Below are 27,003 nucleotides of genomic sequence, written 5' to 3'. Positions count from 1 at the left end.
TAAATTGTTTAAAGTGTGTCAGGACCCCTGAATCAGGAACCTGAACCTCTCACAACATTCTATGAAATCCATGGCAACGTGGTCCAACTTTGTTGCATGCAACAACCCTGTCAACTGTACCTCTTGCAATGCCCTGTACTCCGCACATTTTGGCACTGAAGCTAGCTGGATTGTGGAGTTAGAGACCACCATTTTAGATTGGTGGGGAGTGGTCTCTGGAGTACCCTCACAATGTAGGCTTAGACAATGGCAATGTTGAGCATACCTTAAAAAAGATACTTCTAGCACTTTCTCCCAGTATGGCCTACATTGTAACTTCTTAGTAGATCCAGATGATTTCCCAGCTGAGCTTTCTGCTCTTCCCAACCTCCAATCATCGCTACTCAAAGTAAAACGTACAGTAGCCTCGAGGTCCTCTTACGGTGGAAGAATGAAAGTGAGCATAACCCTTATAACCATTATAATTCGGCCATGAGAGGAGACATCTTTGGACACATTACACAAAATGCCACATGACAGGCGCTCTTTTCATATGCCGTGAAAATCCATTTAATACTAATACTGTGTAATGACAGTATACTATCATGTGATATGTTCTGTCAGCTACCGAGCAACAAACCAGCACTAGGATAAACATTAAAACAAAATCTGTGTTCTCAGACTTTTGATTTGTCCGCAGAAGTTTGTGTGCTAGCACTGTAAATGGATTGTCTACAATAAAGATTGACTTGGATGAAAGCACATATTTATTCCACAAGCTGAAATGCATATGAGTAGTGTTTAATTACATCCATGATAATAACACACTGGCTGTCGATGGTCGTTACAGGAGAATACAAGACCAGCTGTCACTGGCCGCTATGGGGACTATAGGGTTAATGAACAAAGCAGCTATGCAACATAAAATCTAAATTTAGCAAGGATGTAAACAGCTGTAAAGAGCATGAGAGGTGGATGAGATGACAGCCCATCTCACAGGTAGTCTACCAAACTCTTCTGAGGTGAATGACACTTATGTCATCTGTGAATTCCTTAAGAATCGCGACCTTATTGCAACCATCTTAGCAATGACGCCAGGATTCTATGGTAAACATTGAACGGGAGATTGGAATGACATTGCGTCGTCCGGAACTTTTTGCAAGGCTAGAACAAAATCTGAACAAACAACAAATAATCGCTTGGTTTGTACCAAGGAATAGATGAAAAGAATCGGATCGTTCGTGAACATGGTGACATCACTATTGCAGAGCTCCAAATCGCAGGATCTGCCATATCGGAAGAATGACGACGTGTCCATTAGTTAGTCGCGTGGAAAGCATTGCTTGTTTCACCTATCCGGTTCATGTTTAGATCAGCTGTTTCCTCTGTCAACTGCGGGACCTTTAGATCTCGTATCCAGCTGTACTGTGAACACCAATGAGGCTGGTGTTCTCTCTGATAGTGGAGCTGGACGGCTACGCGGAGGTTAGCTTAATTCCGCGGAGATTAAAAAGGAATCCAAAGACAACTGCGTCAGCCATAAAGGAAGAATGGATTTGTTTACATTACTGAATTTAGACGAACTCTCGCTTGGGCTGTCCAATCTCCAAATGTTCCCCATCTTTGAGACAGCTCATTACATAATATCAGTGATGGCACTCCGTGAACAGCCAGGTAAGTACGTTAAGTAACGTTAGTTAGCCTACTTTAACACCATACAACGGTTGTTTATCGATTACGTGCTCATCAAATTTCCTTTATCATTAGGGATAGTGTTACAACGACTAGTAGGCTATACTATCACACACATAGATGTATATTTGTAAGTTAATTACAAACGACGTAGGGCGATGTTACAAGATGTATTTAGTTTCCTGCGTTCGCTGTTCAGGGGACGTGCACTTTGACTGTTGTAAGCCGCGTGACATTACTAACATACGTCCCACCCGACTGACAACGTAGGGAGCAACCCTTTTTCACAGCGTTGGTATTTCTTTAAAGTAGTCATATTTGGCTATCTAGTTATGAATGCTATGTTCTTTATAGATGCAAGCTTTGTATTTCATTCCATTTAGTTTCTGCTGAACTGTGGACAGCGGCTTAGTGAGGATGCACCATTTTAGTCTGAAATCTTCCGGTATTTGTAGACTTGCCACGGCGTCATATGTATGCATTTTTTTGAGACTGTTGTAACCAAACACCACGAGGGATTATCAGTTTAACAACTCAGATGTGCAAAAAAACAAAACAGCCATGGTACTACTACAGTTCACCGTCATTTCTGAATTCTAGAATTCTTAACTTTAATTGTTAATTTTGCTTCCGTCTCGAGATACCTGCAGCCCTCAACCATCTCAACCATTTCATCTGTGGTTTTGGTGATTGGGGATATGGGAGTGTTAGCAAGGAGACTAAAGCACCTGTGGCTAGCAGGTCACTGAAGGTGTCATGGTGGAGTGGGGTTTACTCACAGCACAGCACTGTCTCTGCTGGCTACCGTTACATAATAATGTAATCTTTAGAATCCGTACTATAAACTGTATTTTCAAATGTGGTCTCCTCAGGGGAAGAATATTCAGAATTATCAGGAATCATTTATTGCTTAGCACTGTCTGTGATGGACATTCTCTGGTAAATGAAAGACAGCTCTTTCTTCCTTCTGAGGCCCTGAAGTATACACTGGACTGAAAGCACAACATACTAAGCCTATACTTTGCAGACATTTAATAGCACTAGTGAGCCTCTGCCAGTTGAACTTGAACAACCAGAACTCTTTGTGTGCATAGGACGCAGGCTATAGATAAAGCTGAATTAATTAATTAAAAATAATAAATATATTCTGTGTTAAGTTCTAGTTCAGTATTGTCTTAGCGTCATGTTCTGAATGAGTTTGGTACAGCCTATTTTTAGCAAAGTTTGTCCCCATTATGGCAATTAGAAATGGCCGTAGAAACAGGTGGTCTTTTATTACAAGGTTTGACCTTCCCGCAATCTTGTATTGTAGTCCTGCTGGGCGTTCGCTTAGCTGTTGGCTATTTTGAAACGGCATTCTGGATCTGCCCTGCCTGGCATGTCATATGCCCCTTCAACCTTTTCCCCTTTGCCACGGTTTTTGGAATCATGGAATGAGTTTACTTGCCCTAAACTGTAAAATAAAATGAAAATAATTAGTCTTATTAATTACAATCACGCTCGCACACATGTCCTTAGCCTGTGGTCTTGTTGCCATTGTCCATTGGATGACCTTTAGCGGGTTCATGCATAAATATGCTAAAAAAAGAAAAATGGAATTATCTGGCTTCTGGGATCTGACTTAGCCTGGCCATTACCAGCCTGTGACTCCATTTCTTTCCGTCAGTCAGTCTGGCAAAACCCCATGCATTTTCGTTTCCGAGATTGGCTGGTGCTTAGCTTGAGGTTTAAAATCATTGGAGTTCCCTTAACCAATCAGCAACGTTTGGTAAGCATTCGGTCTCCCCCAGTCTCCCCATTACTAACGGGGCCATCTGGTAGATTAAACTCTTCCCAAAGCCAGTTGGGAGAAGAGCTACGACATCCTTTCCAATCATAAATCTTACAAGACAATCCTCTTGTTCTCCTTTTAATTTTCTGATGTTCTCGAGAGTTGAGACAATGCTGGTAAACTACAAACTCCGCTTGACTACATGCACCTCGGCAAGGCGAGTTTTGCGTCACAGCTCTGAACTGTTCGCTGATTGGTGCGGTTGTAGGGTGAAGCCTGGAAACGATGTTAGGCGGAGCTGGGCCAGACTATGGCCCAATCCCATTTCTAATCTCCACCCCTACCCTTACCCCTACCCCTTTGCCCTCGCTTTTTCAAACGGAGCCATAACGTAGGGGTAGTCGAAGGGGTTTAAACTCTAGCCCTACGAATTGGGATAGCCCTTCAACACTTACGTACGTCATCAGTACGCTGCGTCAGCTGTTACGTTACCGGAGAGTGACAGCTGTCACTCACCAGACATAAACAAACATGGCGCCTGCAGCTGTTATTAACACAATGCAACATTTCATCAAACAAGTTTTAAAACCATGAATTACAAAGAAAATACTTTCATTTGTGTGATGCTTTTCCTGCTGTTTCCGTCATTTTTAAAGGGACTCGCGCGATGTTTCTTCTTTAATGATCACGGGTTCGCAATGCATTGGGGGAAATCGGTCTCACCCCTTCGTTTGAAGTGTGCCCTCGGAAAATCTCCGTTTGGAGGGGTGGAAAGCCCTTCCCCTCGCCCCTACCCCTCTGTCCTAACGTGAATTGGGATAGCACTACCCCTCCACGTGAACGCGCAAAACGGAGGGGAAGGGGAAAGACGAAGGGGTAGGGGGTGAAATGGGATTCAGCCTATGTATGAGCTTGAAATCAAATCAGGCGGAAATACGTAGGCTGGTGTCACCAGGCTAGATCTGACTTGTCTGAGGCTGACACTAAATGAGTATCTGTACAGCTGTGTTAAAGTGAGGTGGAAGACTTAATGAAAGTTTTAAAAGTTGGTTTTTGCCAAGTCAGAGGAACAAAAGGCTATGAACCTAGAATTATGTTAGATAAAAAAAATGACAGTTAGCAAAAGGCCAGGTAAAGTTTCCATGGAAAACTATTTTACCATTGATACTCAAACCTGTACAGATTGTAAAGTAATCAAGTGTTAACTCTCAGGATTCTGCCACTGGTGATTCTGACATGGTATATTTTTTGTAATCACTAGTGAGTAAAATAAAGGTAGTTTTGTACTTAAAATATACACCAGACTGTTGTGACTAACTGTTGTGGGCTCTTAAAGGTCTTTCTTTTATAAGCATAAAAGGTATCAGCCACTCCATTCATATGTACAATTAAATGGCAGTCTTTATTTGTAACCGCTATGTGTATTATCGTGGTATCAACAGGTAACAGTCATGGCCTTTGTTCCCTTAATCCGCAGTAATATGCAGAGGAGGCTATTCATTGAGATAAATGGTTCTCCTTTCTCATCCTGAGACAAAGACATTTCATAAGGGGATGTCAAACAAAAAGCATTTATCTTTATTAGCTTTTCTAAGGACTGCCATGCCAGTCATGAAGTGAAACACATATCCGGTCCAGTACTTAAATAACAGGAAGTTAAAGATAACGTTGACATACAGAAAACAATGTGGCAGAAAAATTCAATGAAAGTTACTCAGAAAGGACTAAAGTGCAGGGCAATTGTATGCGTTATTTCTTAAGCTGTATGTCCACCTCTATTTATTGTTATTGTTATTGTCCTACAATAAGCATAAAACCATGGCCTCTGTGGCTATTCAATAGATAAACAACAAGCTATCTACTTAATGTAAACACATTATGGGGAGAAAAGTTTGCCATGTCATGCTCACCCAGGCAGCCATTGCTATCATCATTATCAAGCGGGACATACAAAAACCTTGATGTAGCTATTCATGCTTGTTTAGCAATAGAATATTTGTCTCATAAACGTTCTACACTTCAGTAGCTCATAGCTCTGAAGACATGACCTTTTTTTTTCTGTATGGTGCCCTTTACTGCAGTGCAGCTGCAATGACTGGTTATAACCCATAAAAGGTGTGCCTTACTGGCTACTGGTTGCTATCTACTGTAACTAGTAGGCTACTTAACTCGCAATTACAGTAGTAATACTTTCTTATGTTAAGTAGTGTTTGTTGTTACACTAGGTCTTTATTACTTGTAGCTTGATTGTTCTCCCCTTTGTACGACACTTTGGATAAAAGTGCCAGCTAAATGACTAAATGTAAATGTGATTGACAAGGGTACACTTCAGCTACCAATTCCCCACTTACCGCAATTACGAGGCAATTCAATTTAAACACAGTTTCCTGGTATACCTCAGAATTTTTATGGCATGTCATTGCCATCAACAGCCAGAGAATAATACATACTGACTATAAATTACTTGTGGCCACAACTTTATATGGTGTAACATTACAAAATCAGGTAGTGTCACAAATACTCATTTGTGTCAAAATACTTGTTTTCAAAAATGCCTACTTTGTTTTTCAAATTTTGCCATTTACTTTTGTTAGGTGAAAATTCACTAGAGTTATCTCAGGATCCGGAGTTGTAGATTTATTCAGTAACAATTGCAATCGGGCTCACTCACAGGATAAAAGTTAAGTAATATCACTAACATCGCACAGAGTTTATAGACTTAAGACGTATCTAATTCTGACGCCAAAAATGTTTGTAATGTCAGCAAGAATAGCAGTGCTCGATTGAAAGTCCTTTTGTGTCATCCCAACTGCGCTTTCTGAAATGCAAGGATGTCAGTTTTACACAGGGTTGAACAAGCACAGTTCGACCCTTCTTATCATCTCAGCTCTCGCAGACTAAGTGGTGTCAGCACCTAATAATCTAAGTTACACACACACAGAAACACAGAAAAGCCTTGTTCCTGCTTACATAAGCACATGATTCATACAAGGTAATTATTAATACAAGGCACTTGATTAATACATTCTTAAGTCATGAATATGGCAAAAGTTTAGATTTCCTGGGTGATTTCCTGATGACATTATGTTTAGTTTAAAAGGAAACTATAATGAAAAAAAAGATTTTAACCAATGGTAGAACTTTTTAGAGATTTACAAATAGGGCTAGTAAACAAATGACACATAACGTCATCAGAGTCAAATCCTTCTTGGGTTCTTGATCGTTTTTGATCAATCAGTCACCCACAATGCCTCCTCCTCTCAGTATAGCAGTGAACCATCCAGTCCACCTTAGAAGTCTGCTTGCAGCGAAGGAGATAAATAGGTTTTAAAGGCTGTGAACACTAGCTCATGCAGAGCCCAAGCGTCATCTGTGCGTTTACACTCCTTATTAGGGCAGCGCACGGCCTGCCTCAGGGCCTCATCTGGAGAGACAATAAGTGCACCAGATCATCCTTTTACGGAGCTGCCATATCTGCCAATGTTTGTGCAACATAGATTAAAGCTGATTGTAGAGCACTTCACACAACTGCAGTACAGCCTTTAGAAATGAGGAATCAGTAAATCTTTCTCCTTACGCAAGTGAAGCACCTCCCCAGGTCTGATTAGCCTGTGGTGGGCCTTCCTGGGCTGAGGGGATCTTGATCAAAGGCTCCGAACTCAAAGGCTCAGAACACTAATGAGGCCAAGGTACACAACTGAAGATGCGTCGTAATGCTTGTAGCACCCTCTAGTGGTCATCTCCAAGAACAACCCCACTCAAGTCCATTGCAGTGCAGAAACGTCAGGAACTGTAACACTCAGTCTTAGTAATCAATCGAAGCTTGTTTATCTCAGTGTTCTTGCAAAGGCTGATGGGAATCCATTTAACAAGGAAGTTGTGGCAGAACGGTTCTGAAGACACCGTATGTCATCATTCCCCTTCCCTGTTGTTAACTCAGTCATTGTTTTATGCTCGTCGTACATGATTTAGTTGACCACATTGAATGCTGTGTTGGAATGAGTTAAATCAACGTAATAACACTCTGTTTTGAAGAGGAACCAGATTCATTTATGTAATGCCATTCTTAAAAATATGTTGGTTTTCCATAACCCATCTGACACACTCAAATTGTCTGTGTCAAATTGTCTTTTTCCTTTCGTTAATATTGCATGTTCCTCAACCACTGTGGCATTTGTGCCCGGCACATTGAGCCTTTATTTATTGATTTATTTATGTGACTGATAAACCAATATAACGTTGCCATTGTAAATATATCTGTATAGAATATATTATATATAATTTGAAACATCTTATCAGCAAACAGTCAGTATTACTGTAATGTTACTTTGCCCATTTCTGTTCATAATCTATGCCATTGCTACTTTGTTGGCTACTTTTGTAATAGAACATAAAAGTCACATAGGCTTCAGTAAATACCAGTGAAACTGAGTGTGTGTGTGTGAGAGAGACCATTTACTATTATTGTTATTAGGGCAGGGGAATCTCTTGGCACCTCACGATTTGATGCGATTCCGATTCAGATGTCAACAATTCGATTCTAAACCGATTATCGATTTTAAACCAATTATCGATTATCAATTCTAAACCAATAAAACGATTATCGATGCATTTCGACTTTTAAATCATTTGAGTTTGCTACTCAAAGACTAAAATCACTTCCTACTTTGTGTTTGATAATTAAAGAAAATCAACAGATGAATTACCTTCTCTATTTTGTCTATTACAGAAAAAGCTTTTCCTTGTCACAATTTTGACTTTCTATGAGCAATGCAATAATCGATGCAGCTTGCATTTCACCATAAAATGGATGTGTAAAAAAAAAAAAATTACAAAATCGTTTTAGAGAGAAAATCGGAAAAAACATTTATTTTTCATTTTTAGCATGGTCTGTCGATTATGTACACATTTTGTGAGAGGCAGATGCACCACAGCCTTGGAGGAGTGACGTGTGTAAGATTGATGCAGTTATGGTGCTTGTGTTTCTTTATGTACAGTTTCTCAGCTCTGCTGCCAAGCCTTGTCAGTTTTATATTTCGTTTGGCTGTGCTACATATTGTCTCTTAGTATTTCTGTAATCAGAAAAAGATGAGGACTGTCAGGGCAGTATTCTTTCATCAAGATATGATCACATCATCTTTGATTCTCCAAGGTGGACACTGTGATTAGGACTAGTATATGATATGACAGTCTGACAAGCTGTTTGATTTGAAAATTAAAAGCTAAATGCAGAGACCACACAGTGCCTTGTGTTAGCCTATTCAAATATGTTTTGAAGTCTTAAAAAGTTATTTTCAATAGAATGTTGGCTTTCAAAATATGGCTAAAAAATGAGAAAGAAAGAGGCATACAACATCTTGTTGCTATTTTCTGAACTATAACATGGTCTTTACATCTAATCCAGAAATCCTTCTTTTAGTTTTTTAATTGTTGTATTCAGGATCATGCTTTTAATATGCACATTACATCTGAAACAAAGCAAGAGGTGATTGGGAGTATTTTATTTTGGATTAGGACAGAACACCAACACTTCTAAGGATGGCCTAATTCTGGCGTAAAGTGGTTAAGTAAATAAACACATTGTTATTATTTCTGTAAGTGCATGTAATAGTTAAAATATCTGGGGGCATCCAACTTACACCTGACATGGAGATTACTTGAATTCAGAAGCTTGCAAGTTTATTGAGCACTTCAGCTTACACTAACCCAACGAGCTGCTAACTACAGACCAACTGGCCTGATCGATAGCTCCCATCAAAGTATCTTCCTCCGGAGGGAGAGAAAAGTTTGTCTCTCTTCCTCTGTGCTTCTCCACATCTTCATCTCAATCCCAAAGGGATGCAAGTCAAATTCTGAGCTTGCCGTCTTTCTGTTGGACTAGGAATAATTTATTAGCTGTCTTTTGTTGCGCTTGCTTGATGTTTGGCTGTGTTATGAAAGTCGCCGGTTTTTCATCAGAAACATCCCTGCCAATGTTATTTATAAAAGAATGCAGCGTTGGCTGTTACCTTATTGGATGCCCAAGGTTATCAACCTCAGTCCCATCTCAGGCTGGCATCCAAATAAATTCATTTCAAGCCAAAAAGTTTGATCAGTCTTTGTTAATCTCACACCAAATAAGGCTTAGCAGTTTGCAACCTCGAAATTCTAGCTCAGCAAGCTTGTAATAGAATACACTGTCCAATGTATATTGTGCCTTTATTATGTCGCCAACATTTTTTTATTAGATTACACATACTCCACATTCAGATGCTAAGAAGCTAAGAAGCAAAAAGTGAGCAGTATTTCAGCAAAAAAATGTGTGTTACTTTTTTTTGTTATACATTTGGTTATATTAGCATTCATCTCCATTGCCACTATAAATAAACAATGCAGATTTTGCAAAGAGATTTCAGAAAGTTAAGCTGGTTTTCATCGACATGATCAAGGTAAAAAATGTGTTAACCCCCAACTTTGAAAGCAGTGTACACTGTGGGTTGTATTTATTACAAGTTACTGTTTTGTTTTTTGTTATTTTTTTCGCCATCAAAAAATTGTTAGGGGTGCTCGCCTCTGTACAAATATTTTTACCTTCATAGCAATTAAATACTTTTCAATGAAATTTGAGATGAAAAGGACCACCGAACTGCCTAGGTTACTGTGGCCAGCTATCTTGAAGCTAGCATAGGCTAATGATTACATGCAGTTTAACAGTCAGTGCATTTGAACACTAAACAAAGTTCCCTTCATCTCATATAACCTCAGCCTTGCTGTGGTGGGTGCTATTTAATTTCACACAGTTTAACTTTGCACAACAGTTCAGAACTCCACCATGGGTTACTTTCATGAATGATTTCAGATGAAGCTGAATATTGTTGTTGATAAACAAGCTGTATACAAACAAATGGTTGTGTTCTCACATTCCATTTTTTCCATTTTCATTCTTTCCTCTGGGGGCCTCTCTGTGTTTTCTGCAGTATGCAGTGCCTCCTCTGGTTGATCTCGTTTGCACTAAGGAGAAAATAGCTGAAGATATGGGATTCCTGTCAAAGTATCTTTTATTACTCTTGTCATTTGTGTAGGTTTTTCTGCCTTTGCCGATGTTGCAGTTCATGTCTACGTAGACAGGTATGTTATAAAAACAATGACATCACTCAGTGTTCGTTCATGCTATGCTGTCAACCCACCCTGTGGCTGTTGCTTCTGTGATCCACGTAGACACAAGGTTCTGCTCCAGAATGACTTCTGTCTGGGATCTGCTGTGCTGCATGCTCAACCAGGCACTTAAACAGTTGTTTGTGCCAGTGTCACAAAGATATGGTTAAGTGGCCTCTCAGGCCATCAACATTTAACTTTATATCTGTGCAGCCCCCCTGTACAGGTGTTTGTACTGATAGTTTGCGCTCAGAGAAACCTTTCAATGAAATAGAGGCCATCGCCATTGTCTAAGCTTTGTGACGACATCTTTCCACATATTGCTGTATAGTTCTACATCTGAAATTATAACTCTCAAAGAAATGTATTCTTTCAGAATTTTTAAATATGGTAATTCATATTGTACTGTATTGAATCATTACAAATCATTACAAAATCATTACATGCCATTCTAACGATGCACCCTACAAAATACTTTCACTTTACTTTACTTTCATAAAACGCCAAAGGTATTGAAACAATGGGATGACAAAGTAATAATAATAATACATCACATTTATGAAGCGCTTTTCAAAGTTCTCAAAGACGCTTAAAAAAAGAAAAAAGTGGCAGGGAGGAGGGTGGACTTCTTTTTATTTATTTAAAAAAAATGTTAGCCTATGTCTTTATTTTAAGCATATTTGAGAACTTTTATATTACTTAAATTGTTAAATGTGATTCATTACATTGTTTCAATACCTTTGGCTTTTTATGATGTTGTATCACATTACTTTAAAACTATTCACTGTGTTTTCACAGAACAATGAAATGTGGCTTAACCATTACATCTTAAGGTTGGAGTATGTTTCAATTCATGGGACTAGAGGTCGTATGTCATATCAATTTTGCCAATACTGCGGCCACTTTTGGTCTACTGTTCACCCCATGTATGGTTTGTTTGTTTTACTTCACCTTATAACGCCTGTTGTATTATATTTGCTACATGGGCTTTTGAGACGTCTGTGTCATCATGATCAATACTTTCCTAAAAAAGGACTATTCTATGCAATCTGACACAAGTCCTCAGCCATCTGGTGAATTATCCGTGCACTGTAAGTGTACTGTAGGCAGTAGTGGGCCTTTGAATGCTATATCCAAAATGCCTGCCTTCATGTTATAGCTCACAAGTTAAATCAGTGAAATCTTTGGCAATTGTGTAAAATATTTATATTGTTACTAAAATGTCATTACAGAAATGTATGGATTGAAGCAACTTATAATTGCGTAATATTTCATACTCTATTTTATAGTAAAATCTTTTTGAAAATCTATGTATGAAATATGATACAGCTGGTATTTAAGGAAATATATCCAGTATGAAAAATGATATCCATTGTCTTTATTGCAATTCATGATGCTGACAAAAGATCATATCTCAGTAGGCTATTGGAAAGGTGATTAGAATGCTAGCACCTTAGAGACGGCACTGCTAAGTCCACAAACCACAGCAGATGAGACATAATGATGAGCTCAGAAATTAGAGTAAATAACTTTTTATGTTCATTGCACAATACTAGACTAGTGTTAGAGATCTCAAGATTAGGCTCACTAAGAAGAGAATGAAAGATGAAAGAAAAAATTAAAGATTGTGAAATTTTAAGTCCATTTAAAGAAAACTGCAAAAGCAGTGTTGTCAGGCTAAGGTTTAAAACAGAGTTAAGGAGATAAAAAGGATGTTTTTAATACTATTGAAAGGCCACAAAATTGACCAATGTACGAAACGATACGCAAGTGGTTTGTTTCCAATCTCTGACCTGAGGAATGTGTGAGTATGGAACATATAACTAGAGATGTAATGGTATTACATTTTAATAGTGTGATAACTCTTACCAAAAGAACTGTGGTATTACAGTATTAATATCTATTGCAAATGTTTTAAATCTCATAACCTGGCTACAAAATAGATCTGATGAACACCAGGGTGCGCGCCATTACCGTGTAGAGTTCTTTGTTGGTGGTTACTTAGTTGTCTGTCTATTAACCCTGATCCTGTTAAAAACAACTTGCCATATCTATGTGACAGGGGCGATGGGGAGGGAGGAGGGACACACAGAGCATAACACTGTCCCTCCAATGATTCGCATCATTTTTTCATTTGCTGCATATTCTGTTCATGTACAGCATAAGTTGTGTGTTAAATTGCAGAAACCTAATTCGTAAGTTTAGCACTTCTGTGAAGTTGAAACAATATTCACAGATTTGAATATCTGAGATCAATAACACCGAGTTTGCCAGGTGAACATAGCAATACTACTCATGCCAACTACTGCAAAAACATGAACATTTACTAAAGGCAAGCAATCAATTCAATCCTAGTTTGCCTTGCAGCCACTAGAACCCAGCCCAGCAATGTCACTAGATGCTACCGCTGACGTTTGACGGGGTACAGACTTCGCAGTCAGTGTCCTGGCAATTTGAGCAGCGCCTCTTGAGCTGTTGAAGAGTGACGAGACCATTGTACTGTCTGGAATATCAAATTCAATCTTCACACTACATTATCAAACCAACGCAATAATAGTGTATCTATAAACCTTAAAAGCTTTTCCTCCCAATTAATACTCAGATTAAATGACCTAAAGTACCTAAAAGAAGTGAACTGTTCAGGTATGTCTTTGTCACAGCATCAGTAGAGCAGTGTAAACACCCACTCGTTCATTAGCTGTCATATTCACTTGCAAATTCTTACTTGGGACAAAAAAAAACTATTGAAATGAAAAGTAGTTGAAGTAGTTAGAATGCTATAACCAGCAACCACAGTTTTCTTTAGTTATTGAGGTAAACAGACACAGTTCTATCTCAATAGGGATCCTGTCCATGTTGTCAGACACTTATAAAAACATTATGAGCCTGTCAGTGGCCAAAACAAGCTGACTTGCAGATGCTTGCCCCGTGGGATTACATTCTGTAGCTGTTTTGAGGTGGCTGGTTATAGTGTTCTACACAATACTGGACCAATTTCGTTTGTTTTTGTCCCTTGTGGCACCCCGCTCAGTGTCCAATCTCATTTGAGAGGCCACTCCAGCACCACACAGTAGGCCAATCAACTACAGGCACTGAATGGGGGCGCTACATCAGAGACTGGAAGAAGAGAAAGCTAAAACACTGACTGTACAAACAAGTCATTTTCCACAGTTTTCATTCACAACACAGCCATACAGGCATTTCCCCTGAATTTTTACTAGACTGCATGTGTGAAACACACCAATTTTGATCATTAATTGTCCTTGGTAAACGTTTTAACCCCAAAAACGATATAACATTTTGGGCCCAAGTTGAAAAATCCCAAAGTTTCCCTTTAATACTGATAACAGTTGGAACAGTCAGTGCAGTTTCCTACACCTACATGAACTACTGCTTCTTTCTCCTTTGGCTTCTTACCACAGTTAATCTGCTGTGAATAGCCAGCGTCGTGTTGGTTTACCAGGGAGGGTTATTTTCTGTATTCGATAACCTTTAAGTATGTTTTAGTTTTAGTTTTTAACTGGATAGGAGAATTTTTTAAGATGCCCTATTTAATAACTCCGTTGTGGTGGTGATGAAGGTGAAAACAGTTTTTAATTGTTCAGGCATAAACACATCTGTTGTTTAAACTCTGTTGGTGATGATAATGGTGAAAATAGTTTTCAATTTTTCATATTGAAACAATATTCGATTGTTTGATAAGATATTGTTGATTTCGATTTGTATATCCAATTTAATTTGATATTCAAATTGTTATTGTTTCAGTATTCAATATTCTGTTGTTTAAACCCTGTTGTGATGGTGATGATGATGACTTGCAGGGGTGATGGAGGTCGCCCACCGGAGCCCGTTTGCCTGCTGGTTTAGCTCCATGCTCTTTTGCTTTGGGGGAGCCATTTTGTCTGGTCTAATGTTGGCTGAGCCTCCTGTGGCCCCGCTCTCCAACACCACCACTGTGCTGCTGGCCTCCCTAATATGGTGAGTCCTTTGATCATCTCATTCATGTACTCTTTATGAGAATCTCAACCCCTCTTATAGAAAATATTATAGTTATATATGTTGGAAATATATATATATATATATGTGCTGCTGGCCTCCCTGATATGGTGAGTCCTCTGATCATCTCATTGATGTACTCTTTATGTGACTCCCAACCCCTCTTATCTGTATATATTATAGTTGATATATGTTGAAAATATATGTTTGCTGTTTTGGTGAGTCCTTAGATCATCTCATTCATGACTCATTGAGATATTTATGAGACTCAACCCCTCTTATAGACAGTAAAACATGTTCAAAATGTATATGGTTGCTGTTGTCTAAAACTGTTCAAATAACTGTTATTCCATTTTAAAGTTACAGCACAAAATTAGCTATACTTTGTGATGGTGAAAGACTTTTACGTTGTCAACAGGTTCATCTGTCCAGCTATTTTGATTAGCAGGATTTTTATTGGAAATCCTTTATTAGCTTATGTGTTATGCCAATATGCCATCAGAATTATTTGGTCCTGTGTCCCAGAAGACACAGAATAAGGCCCCTCACACAAGGATGTCTATCTAAATGAATGGAGAGAGACCAATAAGTTGATTGTATAACCAAGACTGCATTAATAATGAATTTTCTAACATTAAAATCTGACAAACGTAGAATAGACATATGATTAATTGTAGCATCAAGTGAAACACTTCACAAAAACACTCATGGACAAACACTCCTTTCTCAGTACCATTGTACACCTCTGCCCTCTAGTGTGCATTACATGAAGTGAAGGTTACGTACATTCTGTTCCTGATGAGTGAACCTCTAGTGTGCATTACATGAAGTGTATGGAGGATTATCGGGGCCAAAACTAAATAAATAAATAACTAAATAAATGAATGGTTAAATACTTGGATAAATACATAATTAGATTTATTTATACCTACATTTATTTATTTATACTTACATATATTTATTTATACTTACATATATTTATTTATACTTACATTTTGTCATACATTTTGTCATACATTTTGTCAAACATTTTGTCATACTTACATTTTGTCATACATTTTGTCATACATTTTGTCATACTTATTGTCATACTTATTGTCCACGGTGTAACTTGCTTGCAGCAAAATAAATCCGTCATCCCCCGTCACCAAGTCAAGGGGCGGGTTAAAGCCTCTGATTGGTGGTTCAACTTGAATTGACTGCTTTTGACTAATTCAAGATGGCAGCACCCGGTGTGGATTAAATAAATGGAATATTGCATGCTACAGTAGTCGAAATGTTGGCTGTAGCTGAGGAGATGGAGGCAACTGCAATTCACATTGTTTTTAAAATCATATTGAGGGCTTCGCTGAGATTATATCAACGGTATCGGCCCTGACTGACACAGACATAGATGAAAATGTGTTCACGATCCTCAGCGAGATGGTAGCAGATGAGGCTGAGTGATGGTCATACATCCTGGAGGTGGTCGTACTCTGTTTGATCTTCGGCTGGCACAATTGAACACTTCGCACTCTCTGGCCTGAAAATACAAGATATTGCGAACCTTTTTCGAGTGTCCAAGCGCACTATCAAGCGACAAATGCAGCAGAGTGGTATCAGGTATTAATAAGAGTAGACTGTGTCTGTGTCAGGGGTATAGATGTTCGGGATCTGGAGAAAGTAATGGGTAGCCTAAACGTCCCTTGTCATGACTAAAAGGAGAGCTCCAACTATTAACTCTCTAGTCTGAGAGTTGTCATTTGTTGGGGAGCTGTGAGACTCTTTCTCTGAGACTGTTGTAACGTCATTACTGCTTGACTGTCACTATGTTTACAGTATTGTGCCCTTTAAAAGATGGTCCTCCGGCCTTCAGAGCGGAGAGAGACATGATTGAGACCTAAGCCTGGTGTTGTGTTGTTTTTTATTGTCAGAGGTCTGGGTTTCTCTCCCAATCTACAGATTGATAAACGTAGGCCTATTAAAATCCAGAACTCAACTGAACGTAGACCCCGTTTATACGGTGGGAAAACGTATATATTTTCATGCGGTTTGGCCTTTCATTTACGAGAAAAAACGGAGGTTTTATCACGGGAAACGATCATTTCTAAAAACTCCGGCCAAAGTGGAGATTTCAGGAAAACTCAGTTTTTGCGTGTGCACTGGGTCAAACGGAGTTTCCGTCACATATGCGCCTAAAATGCATTCGTGATGTGAGTGTCCTATATTTACTGTTTACTGATCATGGATGCTGTTAACGTAGTGCTCATTTATACGTTAATGCAAACGCAGGATTGCATTCTTTCAACCCTATAACTGAATCTCTCAACCCTTCCCCAGTGTGTGACTATTGGCTTTAACAATGGTATCCCCTGCACTTCCACCAGTGGACTACGAGTTTTACATTCCATCTTGTCTACCTGTTGTAGCCAAATAAACGTAAAGGACATATCTAGGACTCATAGCCAATTTAATGGATTAGCAGCCTACTTATGCAAACCTACAGGTTTAGCATAGTTATGATGGCGTTTGGGGGCGTATATGCGGGTTCATGTAAACAGAAAGTTTTTGGGAAAAAGACCTTGTGTGTACGACGTTATTTTTGAACGGAAGGGCAGAAATATTCTCTATTCTGTAATTACCCGGCTATGTGTAAATGTGGTCTTACTCTTAGTCATCCGTTTATGAAGAGACGGACAAAACACTTTCTTCATCACTGGTGATTCAAAAACTGAGGACATAAGAACCATGCTACAGCGTAACATTCTAATAGCAGCCTGATGCAAACTATGGAAGAGATAGACGTGATGGGGTAACGACAGCGCTACGACCTGGCTACGACTACTACGGCCAGTGCACCCAGTAGGCCACATTAAACCCAACATTTCATAACACTACTAGAAATACTACTAGTAGTAGACGAGTTGAGGGCCTCTTAAATTAAGGATGCAGCCTCACGCAGCAGCTGAGGGTATGTCTTCTGGGACATTCTGGTATCTTGATTTATTTAAATAATGCTCAATAACTTTCATTAAACTAAATCTGGCGCTTGGCATCCATAAACGACAAAATTCAGTATCCCTCGAGCCTGATCGACTGGTTGAGCCTGCCTGGTGTGTAACACCAATCAGAGGCTTTAACCCGCCCCCTGACTTGGTGACGGGGGATGACGGATTTATTTTGCTGCAAGCAAGTTACACCGTGGACAATAAGTATGACAATAAGTATGACAATAAGTATGACAAAATGTATGACAAAATGTATGACAAAATGTAAGTATGACAAAATGTATGACAAAATGTATGACAAAATGTAAGTATAAATAAATATATGTAAGTATAAATAAATATATGTAAGTATAAATAAATAAATGTAGGTATACATAAATCTAATTATGTATTTATCCAAGTATTTAACCATTCATTTATTTATTTATTTAGTTATTTATTTATTTAGTTTTGGCCCCGATAATCCTCCATAGAAGTGAAGGTTGCTTAATTCTGTTCCTGATGAGTGAACTGATTGTATGCTGTATTTTTTTTCTCTACTGACTCTGACAGCATCAGATTATGTTTTTTGACCACATTTCTCCATGTCCATCAATAATTTTCATTATCTGTGAACCTAGTAGGGGTTTAAAAAAACTAAATCAGATAAAAACAAGTGAAAACTTGAACAATTAACAGACATGAATTATAAGAAATTCCCACTATGTTATAAATCACATTTGGGGATGGCAGCACTGCATATATAATCACAGGGAGTAAACACAATGTAATTGAATTGAAAATGTAATGTCTTATTCCTCACTCTAAATGGCACCCCCTGATGGAATGAGAGGGTAAGAACATAAATGCACTCTGTTGTTTAATATCTGAAATGTGGCTTTTTCTCGTCTGACAGGTATCTGGTCTTCTACAGCCCCCAGGACCTTTTGTACTCCTGTGCATCCATAGTACCTGTGAGGCTGGTTCTGTCTGGGATGAAAGAGGTGACTCGGACCTGGAAAGTTCTGGGGGGTGTAGTCCAAGCCCAGAAGAAGTATGAGAATGGACTCCTGGTGATGATCGCAGTGGGCTGGGCCAAAGGTAAACATGAGACATAACCATGAGGGTAGCACTGTACTGTACAGACTGGTAAGAAGTGGGTAGTATCATGGTACTAAGTCCATAAGAACTTATAACACCTCATAACAACCACTAATTACTCCATAGTTTCTAAGTTTTCCAAGAGTGATCAACCACTTATTGTGGTAACAAGCCTGTAAAAAAATAAAAAATCTTGTGGTTTGTATGGAATAACCTTTTAAATGTAGTAGTAATGGTGATGTTTAATGGTGAGATTTTAAACGTAGTAATGAAATGGTAAGATACAGTATTTTTTCTGTTAATTACCCAGAAACAAATAAATTAGTTTCTAGCAGTTACGTGTATGGGATCAGGGCTGTAAAGTACTGAATTGCCTGTTTCTATTTAGTTTATCTTTAATGGATATGACTAGACTTGAATAATGGTCGAAGAACAACTGATCATTTCACAGAAACAGACGAGTTTGGAACTGAAGTGATTTACTTCTCCTGTTCCATCCAAAACAATTTTACACTCTTCTTCTCTGTTCTCAAATCCCTCCAAATCCTGCTTTACCCCTGACTCCAAACAAGCAGTATGGGAAATTTAGTCAATACTAACAATGAACGATATTAAGCAACTGACCCCTTTCTTAGTTCTGACACTAGCAGTATCGCCACTCGACACAGCCCATGGAGTTCTCCATTTGCACAATTAAACCCCAACACATCAGACACAATACTGGTTTCAAGATGATGATAAATACCCCAGCTCAACTTCATATTGGATATTCAACAAAGTTCTAATCAACAGCAAACAATAAAGAATATAATTAACATATTAATCTTTAAAGGCAGTGTCATTTCAGAAATGTATCAAAACTTTCAGAAGCTGCTTTTTATTTGAATGTAATTCACAAAGATTGTATGAAGCTGCAAGCCAATATTTTGTGACTAGCAACTTACAGCTGTTCTCTGTCAAATACAGTTCCATTTGCAGACCAGGACAAAAAACGTTCAAGTAATTTGAGCAACATTGGAACAACCGCAATGTCACTTTTGGCTCTCCTTTTTGGGTCGAAAGTAACAGGCATGCGGGTCAAAAGTAACATACAGTCAAAATCATGTGAACCTCCCACATAGTCAATATTTTACAACATAAAAAAAGAACATATCATTGTTTCTTTAAAAAAAATGTATTTGATATACAGTACTGCTGGGCTATACCCCTTGAAATATGATGTGCTATGGATGATTTTTTCTTAGATAGATCTTCCTTACATAGATGGAACAGTACGCCTTCATTTATATCTTGCTTGTAGCTTGCAAAATATTCTTTGTGTTTATTTGTGATTCAAACTGTTGGTATAGGTGCCCATCGTGACCTTAGCCCATCTGTCTCCATAGGTAATGGCCACTACCTAAATCCCCCTTGCCTGATACACATTGTGTATTCTGTAGATGGAAACTTCAGCAATATTATTGCAGGGTAACTGTGTCAGTATTGATTTGGGAATTTAATTGATATGTGAAATTACTGTATTGAACTGCATAGCAAATTCAAAACTGGTGTGGGCTTAAAACCATCTCTCTTTGCTCTCTTGAAGTTCATAATTGAACCTCGATGCAAGAAAATGCGTAGTTGGATTGCTCAGCAGTAGTAGACGACCACTAACAGTAACTGCACGGATCAGACATGGGAATGAAAGCAGTGAACAGAAAATAGAAACACACATAAGTTACTGAGATAGACATCTCTATCATTACATTAGTCTGCATAACCTCTGCAGGGACAGGGTGCCCATATGTCATATGAATGTGCATTCTCTGTCTCCAAAACACAGCTGATTTTTGTTCATTTTATTAAACAGCTGCAATAAAGCCATTTTGACGAGTGCCAGCAAGTTTAGAGGGAAATCCAGCTGTTGATTCCAGCTTGGGTTTAACCTACTGGTCTGGCATGTACTGTAAACTAAACTGTGCTGCTTGGCAACTGTCACTTCTTAACCTGACATGTAGCAAAGTTGTGCTGTTGGGCAAATGACACTTCTTAACTGAGCCACTAGAGACATGTAACACCCACTATTCATTTTCAGCAGACATGACATTAGGACAGTCCTGTCAGTGCTACAATGGAATCAATATTCCATATGAACCCCGTGGGACTTGAAAACCAAAAATAAGCATATTAATAATAAGAAGAACTAGAATTGCATTTCTCCTGAGAAAATGCAAATGTTATTGCGGTGCAGCAGTGTTCAGTTGTTGCATTTTTTATGTAATTACGAGGACGCTAACACTTCCCCTTTACAAAGAAATGTTGAAAAATGACTCTCTTACCTCCTGGTGGTGAGAAATAAATATTGCCTGACAAGACATGTCAATATATTTTTTTGATTCCCATATAGCGGGAATCACATGGACCCAAGGATGTCCAACAGTGGTTGAAGAGACTAGTTTCCTACACTAAGCCAATTAAAACACAATGTGCTCTGCATCCCATCCAGTGCACCATCAGAACATGGAACTTGGAACACTTCACAGGCATTCAGTAGCCTATTAGCAGACTTATACTGGTGTGTGTGTGTGTGTGTGTGTGTGTGTGTGTGTGTGTGTGTGTGTGTGTGTGTGTGTGTGTGTGTGTCACCATCAGAACAAGCTTTCAGTAGCCTATTAGCAGACTTATACTGGTGTATATGTGTGTGTGTCACCATTAGAACAAGCGTTCAGTAGCCTATTTGCAGACTCATGCTGGTGTGTGTGTGTGTGTGTGTGTGTGTGTGTGTGTGTGTGTGTGTGTGTGTGTGTGTGTGTGTGTGTGTGTGTGTGTGTGTGTGTGTGTGTGTGAGTCTGTCAGTCTGTCTGTCTGTCTGTGTGTGTGTCAACATCAGAACAAGCATTCAGTAGCCTATTCACAGACTCATACTGGAGCAAAATGAAGAATGCTGAAGCCTTCATCAGTGAATGACAGCCTTTTCCTAGATAAAAAAACAATGTGTCAAGGCCTGCTTTAGCTTACTGATAGATACGTTTTTTAGATAAGCTGTAAGTTGGTCAAACTTTAATGATATTGTAATGGAGTTGAAGTCTTCTGTTGTAGAGTGTCAACTATAAAAGGTACAGTCCGCCATTCTGGCAAAAGGCTGATTATGTTTAAGCTTAACAGCCGATTTAATTATACCCCTTATTTCCATGCTCCTGAAGCAATGTGTCGATTGGCTGGAATTGTGTATGCACCAGGGGTTTGAAAGGACAGGACCACAAGGCATAATACACTGAAGCTGACAAAAAGTGTAATGGTTTAGAATCGTGAACTGCGCCTATTTGAGTTTTGTATAATATTCATAATGCGCACCCCCCTTCCTTCTAAAATAAAACCACATTATCACTTGAAAATTATTTTACACAGTAAATATTTGGGTTATTCTGGTTCGGATTGTGCTTGGAATGTGTTTAGAATTAAAACATGATCAGAATACTGATTTACCTAATCATTATTCTCACACATTCTCACTGTTTGAGTGTCATACTGAACTCAAAGGAACCCAAATTAACAGTGAAACTGCACTTCATATTTGTGTAAACTTCACAGGCTTTATGTGTCTTTTATCTTTGACTGAAGCATTAAGAGCAGTGAACAATGACATCCTCCTGTCTATGCTGGTCTGAGTTGTACCACAATGATGTTCATTTAGTGTAATTTAGTTCATGTAGTGTGTTTTGGCAGGGACAAGGTTCACAATGTCCCCATCTGAACACTGGTGTACCTCAGGGATCAGGTCTTTGACACCTCTTGTTTTCTATGTACACCACTTCTGTAGGTCAAATTATCCCTTACCACGGGTTCTCTTACCACTGTAACCACTTACCTCTGAGCTGTACTTGTCATTCCTGGATGACGCCACAATATTGGCTGAGTTCCTGATATTCTCTCCCAACCCAGCTATCCCACATAATATTAACATCCAGCATGAGTCATCATCATTGACCCCAACTGAAACTGCACAAAACTTGGGTTGATTAATGACCAACTTAATTTCGCTGACATATACCTTCTGTCACCTATATTCGGAAGATCAGACCCTATCTCACACAACATGCTACACAACTCCCTGTGCAGGCCTTGGCAATTTCTTAACTTGACTATCGCAATGTCATTTTACCAGGCCAGCCTGCATGTGTGGCAGACTGTAGCAGATGATTCAGAATGTGGCTGGGAGTTTGGTCTTTGATCAGCCAAAGAGGACAAATGTAACTCCTAACTGACTCCTTGCAGCTGCTAGAATTAAATTAAATCCTTGCCTATAGGACAGCCAGTAGATCGGCACCAGCCTATTTAAATTCAATAATTTGGCTTTATTCTCCCTCTCAACCATTTCGCAGCTCATCTGTGGTACCTTGGGAGTGGAATGACCTACCTAGTGCTGCCCGTTGCAGCAACAGCCTTAGAAGCAAGAAGCCTCTAAAAACTCACCTTTTAAAGCAGCATTTGTCTAACTAGTTCATTTGTTTCAGCCATACATTGTCCTTAATATGATCATAATTTTGGTATCATTTGAATACAGTATATCTTACAATGGATAATGTATGTACTGTATGTTGATAATGTATGTACGAATGTATGTATGTTTGATGTTCCACACTAATTGCAAAAGGAGTTGTAATCCAGTTGTAATTCTTCAATATAAAGCACATATTTGTTTTTCACCATTTTCATACATAGCAAACATCTTTTATCTTGTGCAGGTGCTGGTGGCGGTCTGATAAGTAACTTTGAGCAGCTTGTTCGTGGGATCTGGAAACCGGAGACCAACGAACTGCTGAGAATGACCTAGTAAGTCAGATGAGTGCTCTTTAAAGAGATACCACACCATTAGACCAAAATGGACAATGGCTTGTGAAATACCACTATTTGTTCTCAACAAAGAACTAAAAAAATGTGGCCTTCCATCAGACTGAGTTCTGAGTTTGGAGCCTGATGAGTTGGCTGTTAAGCATCCATTTCGTGTGGGCTTCTTTTATCCTCACACAATAGAACAATGTGCACTCTGAGCAGTGCAGGTAAAATAATGGCCTTCTCTATTGATTTCTTTTGTATTCCTTCTTTTCCCCTCTGCACTTGTCACATCGAACAAACGATGGTTTTGTTCATCCACCCGGTACAATTAATAGCCAAGACGTTTATTACCGCACAACGTTTTAATTTTAGTCAGGTCAGGAGCAGCTCACTGCACACAATTCCTGACCAACACACCAGAATGATTTGAGTCAAGTGACTAAGGGTTATTGTCATTGTCACATAGCCTCAGTGGTCACCATGGTCTGGGACTCTTCCATTGGTTTCACATTTGGATTGTAGATAAGCTCAGCTATCATTTCATGCCATACATGCTGAGATCTTAGCGAAAGGCAGTGTAAATATACGTAACCAGTTAAGAAGACTAAACTCTTCAGAATGGACAAAGGGCATAACATCTCTTACTGCAACAATGCAACTCTGCTCTGTTTTCCATAATTATCTAGTCTCTGATTATTGTAATAGCATTTCAAATGTTTGTAGGTCCTTGAGCACTCGAATCCTCAATTGCATGTTTCCAGACAATGGAGTAAAACCTGAGATGGGAATGGATTGACTGTCTGTAAACAGGCTCATTTTCATGCCTTTGATTAAAGGGGAAAAACATAAAGATAAACTGCTGTCAGTAAATGTTCTTAAGTGTTCAGATGTACTGTATACTCTGTCAGTTCTACACAAGTATTTACAAAACTGTTGACCATCAACTTCTGGTATGTGCAGCCCGACCAAGATAACCCTGATTGGAGCGGTACTGTTCGCCCTACAGCAGAACCACTACTTGCCTCTGAAGAAGCACCATCTGATGTTAATCTATACAGTCTTCATTGTCACTAACAAGGTTTGACCATCCTGAGCAATGAAACACATTCATATAACCTTCCAGCAATCTCTGATGTCAGTTTTCCTTAAAAAGGCATAGCATTCTGTAGTATATAGACCAATATCAATAACGTAAGACCTGATTGACATACAGTAATCTCTGATGTCAGTTTTCCTTGAAAAGGATAGCATTCTGTAGTATATAGACTATAAAAGTTCGGAAACATTTCTTCAGTCGGTTATCCCTCCCCTTTAATAACACCAATTGGTATTGTATTGTATATCATTGGAAAGCCTGATTAGTCACCTTTACAACGAGGTACAACTTGTAAGGATCGTGCATTCATGGAATGAGCAACACAGCTAATCGTGTGGGTAGCTGCCCACATTTTTTTGCCAAAATCCTAAAAAAAGTTCGGAAACGTTTCTTCAGTCGATTATCCCTCCCCTTTAATAATACCAATTGGTATTGTATTGCATATCGTTGGAGAGCCTGATTAGTCACCATTACAACGAGGTACAACTTGTAAGGATCGTGCATTCGTGGAATGAGCAACACAGCTAACCGTGTGGGTAGTGGCCCCTACAATATTCTTCTGTTGGTATTCACTCTTGTTTTGAGTTGCTTGGTGGATTTGATGATTCTCCCACAGTATTAAGAAAAAAACAACACATATTGACCATTTTACACTGTCAGGGACCTCAGTAACATGTGGATCGTGCATTCGTGGAATGAGCAACACAGCTAACCGTGTGGGTAGTAGCCCAAAAATGTTTGCCAAAATCCCCTGCAATATTCTTCTGTTGGAATTTAGTGAGATATCTGAATGAGATTCTGGAGCCAATGGCAACCCCATACCTCCAAAATCTGGGACCTAACTCCATCCTCCAGGATGAAAACACTCGACCCCACTGAGGCAGGATCATCACAGAGTACCTCCAAGACTTGGGAGTGGAGAGGATGGAAAGGCCTGCCGTGAGTCCAGCCCTCAACCCAATTGAATAATTGTGGTGCTTGGGCGTGCAGTACGTGCCAGAGTGACCAACGCAACCATGTTGGCTGACTTGTTACAAATTCTGGTTCAGGAATGGGATGCCATCTCACAGGAGGTGCCAAGCTGTTGTGGATGCGTATAGATCTTCCACATGCTACTGAGGTCCCTGACAGTGTAAAATGAATGAAGTGTAAAAATGGTCAATATGTGTTGTTTTTTCCTTAATACTGTGGGAGAATCATCCAATCCACCAAACAACTCAAAACAAGAGTGAATACCAACAGAAGAATATTGCAGGGGATTTTGGCAAAAAAATGTGGGCCGCTAGCCACACGGTTAGCTGTGTTGCTCATTCCACGAAATCCTTACAAGTTGTACCTCGTTGTAAAGGTGACTAATCAGGCTTTCCAACGATATACAATACAATACCAATTGGTTGTATTAAAGGGGAGGGATGATCGACTGAAGAAATGTTTCCGAACTTTTTTTGAGGAGTTTTATATAATATATCAGATAGATATAGAATATATACAGTATATATAATTATATATATGAATTATTATTATTTGTATTATTATATATATATATATAATATATTGTTAATGTATTAACAATTAATAATGCCATTACTTAAAACTAAAACTGGTCAAAATGCACCATGTATATAACATTATTTGTGACATTCATTGTTATGATACGCCCTATTATATAACTATTAATTTATGTTAAGTTAATTTGTGATTTATTAATTAAATTGTTATTGATTACCCCACTGTCATTCAAATATATGCTATTGCCTTGTCCAAATGCACCAGCCATTTTCTATCTAAAAGTCTATTTGATCTGCTGCTCTTTTTGAACATGTTTGACCAGGCTGACACAAGTTGGCCAGGTATTGCAGGGAGTGCGCCATTAGCAGTTTCTTACTGATTTCACAAGGCTTTTGCATCATATCTCAGCGTGTTGCATCAGCCTCTCGTGCGCTGATGGAAGACTGGGACTCTTATCTGATGTTGTTTTACCCGAATGCTGAAGCTCTTAAATCTCATTTACCTGAAATTCTTTTGATCCCCTCAGCACGTTCTACCTCATTAGTATTGTCCAGCGCAAGCTAACCCAACTCCACTCTCTGGGATTGTCTTATTTCTTGTCTTCCCATCGTAGGTTAGGATGATGTTGACTGGATCTTCCTCCTCACCCTTTGCCCACATGGAGTCTGCCATGTACAACACATTCTTTGCTCGTCCGGCGGCCTACTCCCCTCTAGCTGATGGGGGTTCACAGTGTACCTCAGAGCCACCTCAAACCCCCGATGCCCACTGTGATGGCGCCAAGAGCTCCGCGCCACCTGGCACCGGTAGCCCTTCCCACGAGTCCCGGCTCCGTGAGAAGAGCTCAACCAAAGCACAGAACAAAGACCAGGAGGACGGGAATCAGCCGGAGAGCGACAAGAAAAAAGACTAAATGATGAATGCACAGTTCCAGCTTTTCATAG

The 27,003-nt window shown here is 39.1% G+C and overlaps 1 protein-coding gene across 1 annotated transcript; it reads left to right on the top strand.

The window, feature by feature from the left end:
* Positions 1 to 1,529: 1,529 nt before the first annotated feature.
* Positions 1,530 to 27,003, top strand: tmem38b (transmembrane protein 38B; the record flags this gene model as incomplete). The annotated part of the gene is made up of 6 exons (XM_080847344.1): positions 1,530 to 1,653; positions 14,398 to 14,554; positions 18,455 to 18,639; positions 23,364 to 23,451; positions 24,415 to 24,532; positions 26,673 to 27,003. 6 exons carry the CDS (start codon positions 1,530 to 1,532, stop codon positions 26,970 to 26,972), a joined length of 972 nt encoding a protein of 323 aa, XP_080703470.1. The 3' UTR covers positions 26,973 to 27,003.

This window comes from Sprattus sprattus (genome assembly GCF_963457725.1).
Source record: "Sprattus sprattus genome assembly, chromosome: 11".
Lineage (NCBI taxonomy): Eukaryota > Metazoa > Chordata > Actinopteri > Clupeiformes > Clupeidae > Sprattus > Sprattus sprattus.
This window is presented reverse-complemented; position numbering and strand designations above follow the sequence as displayed.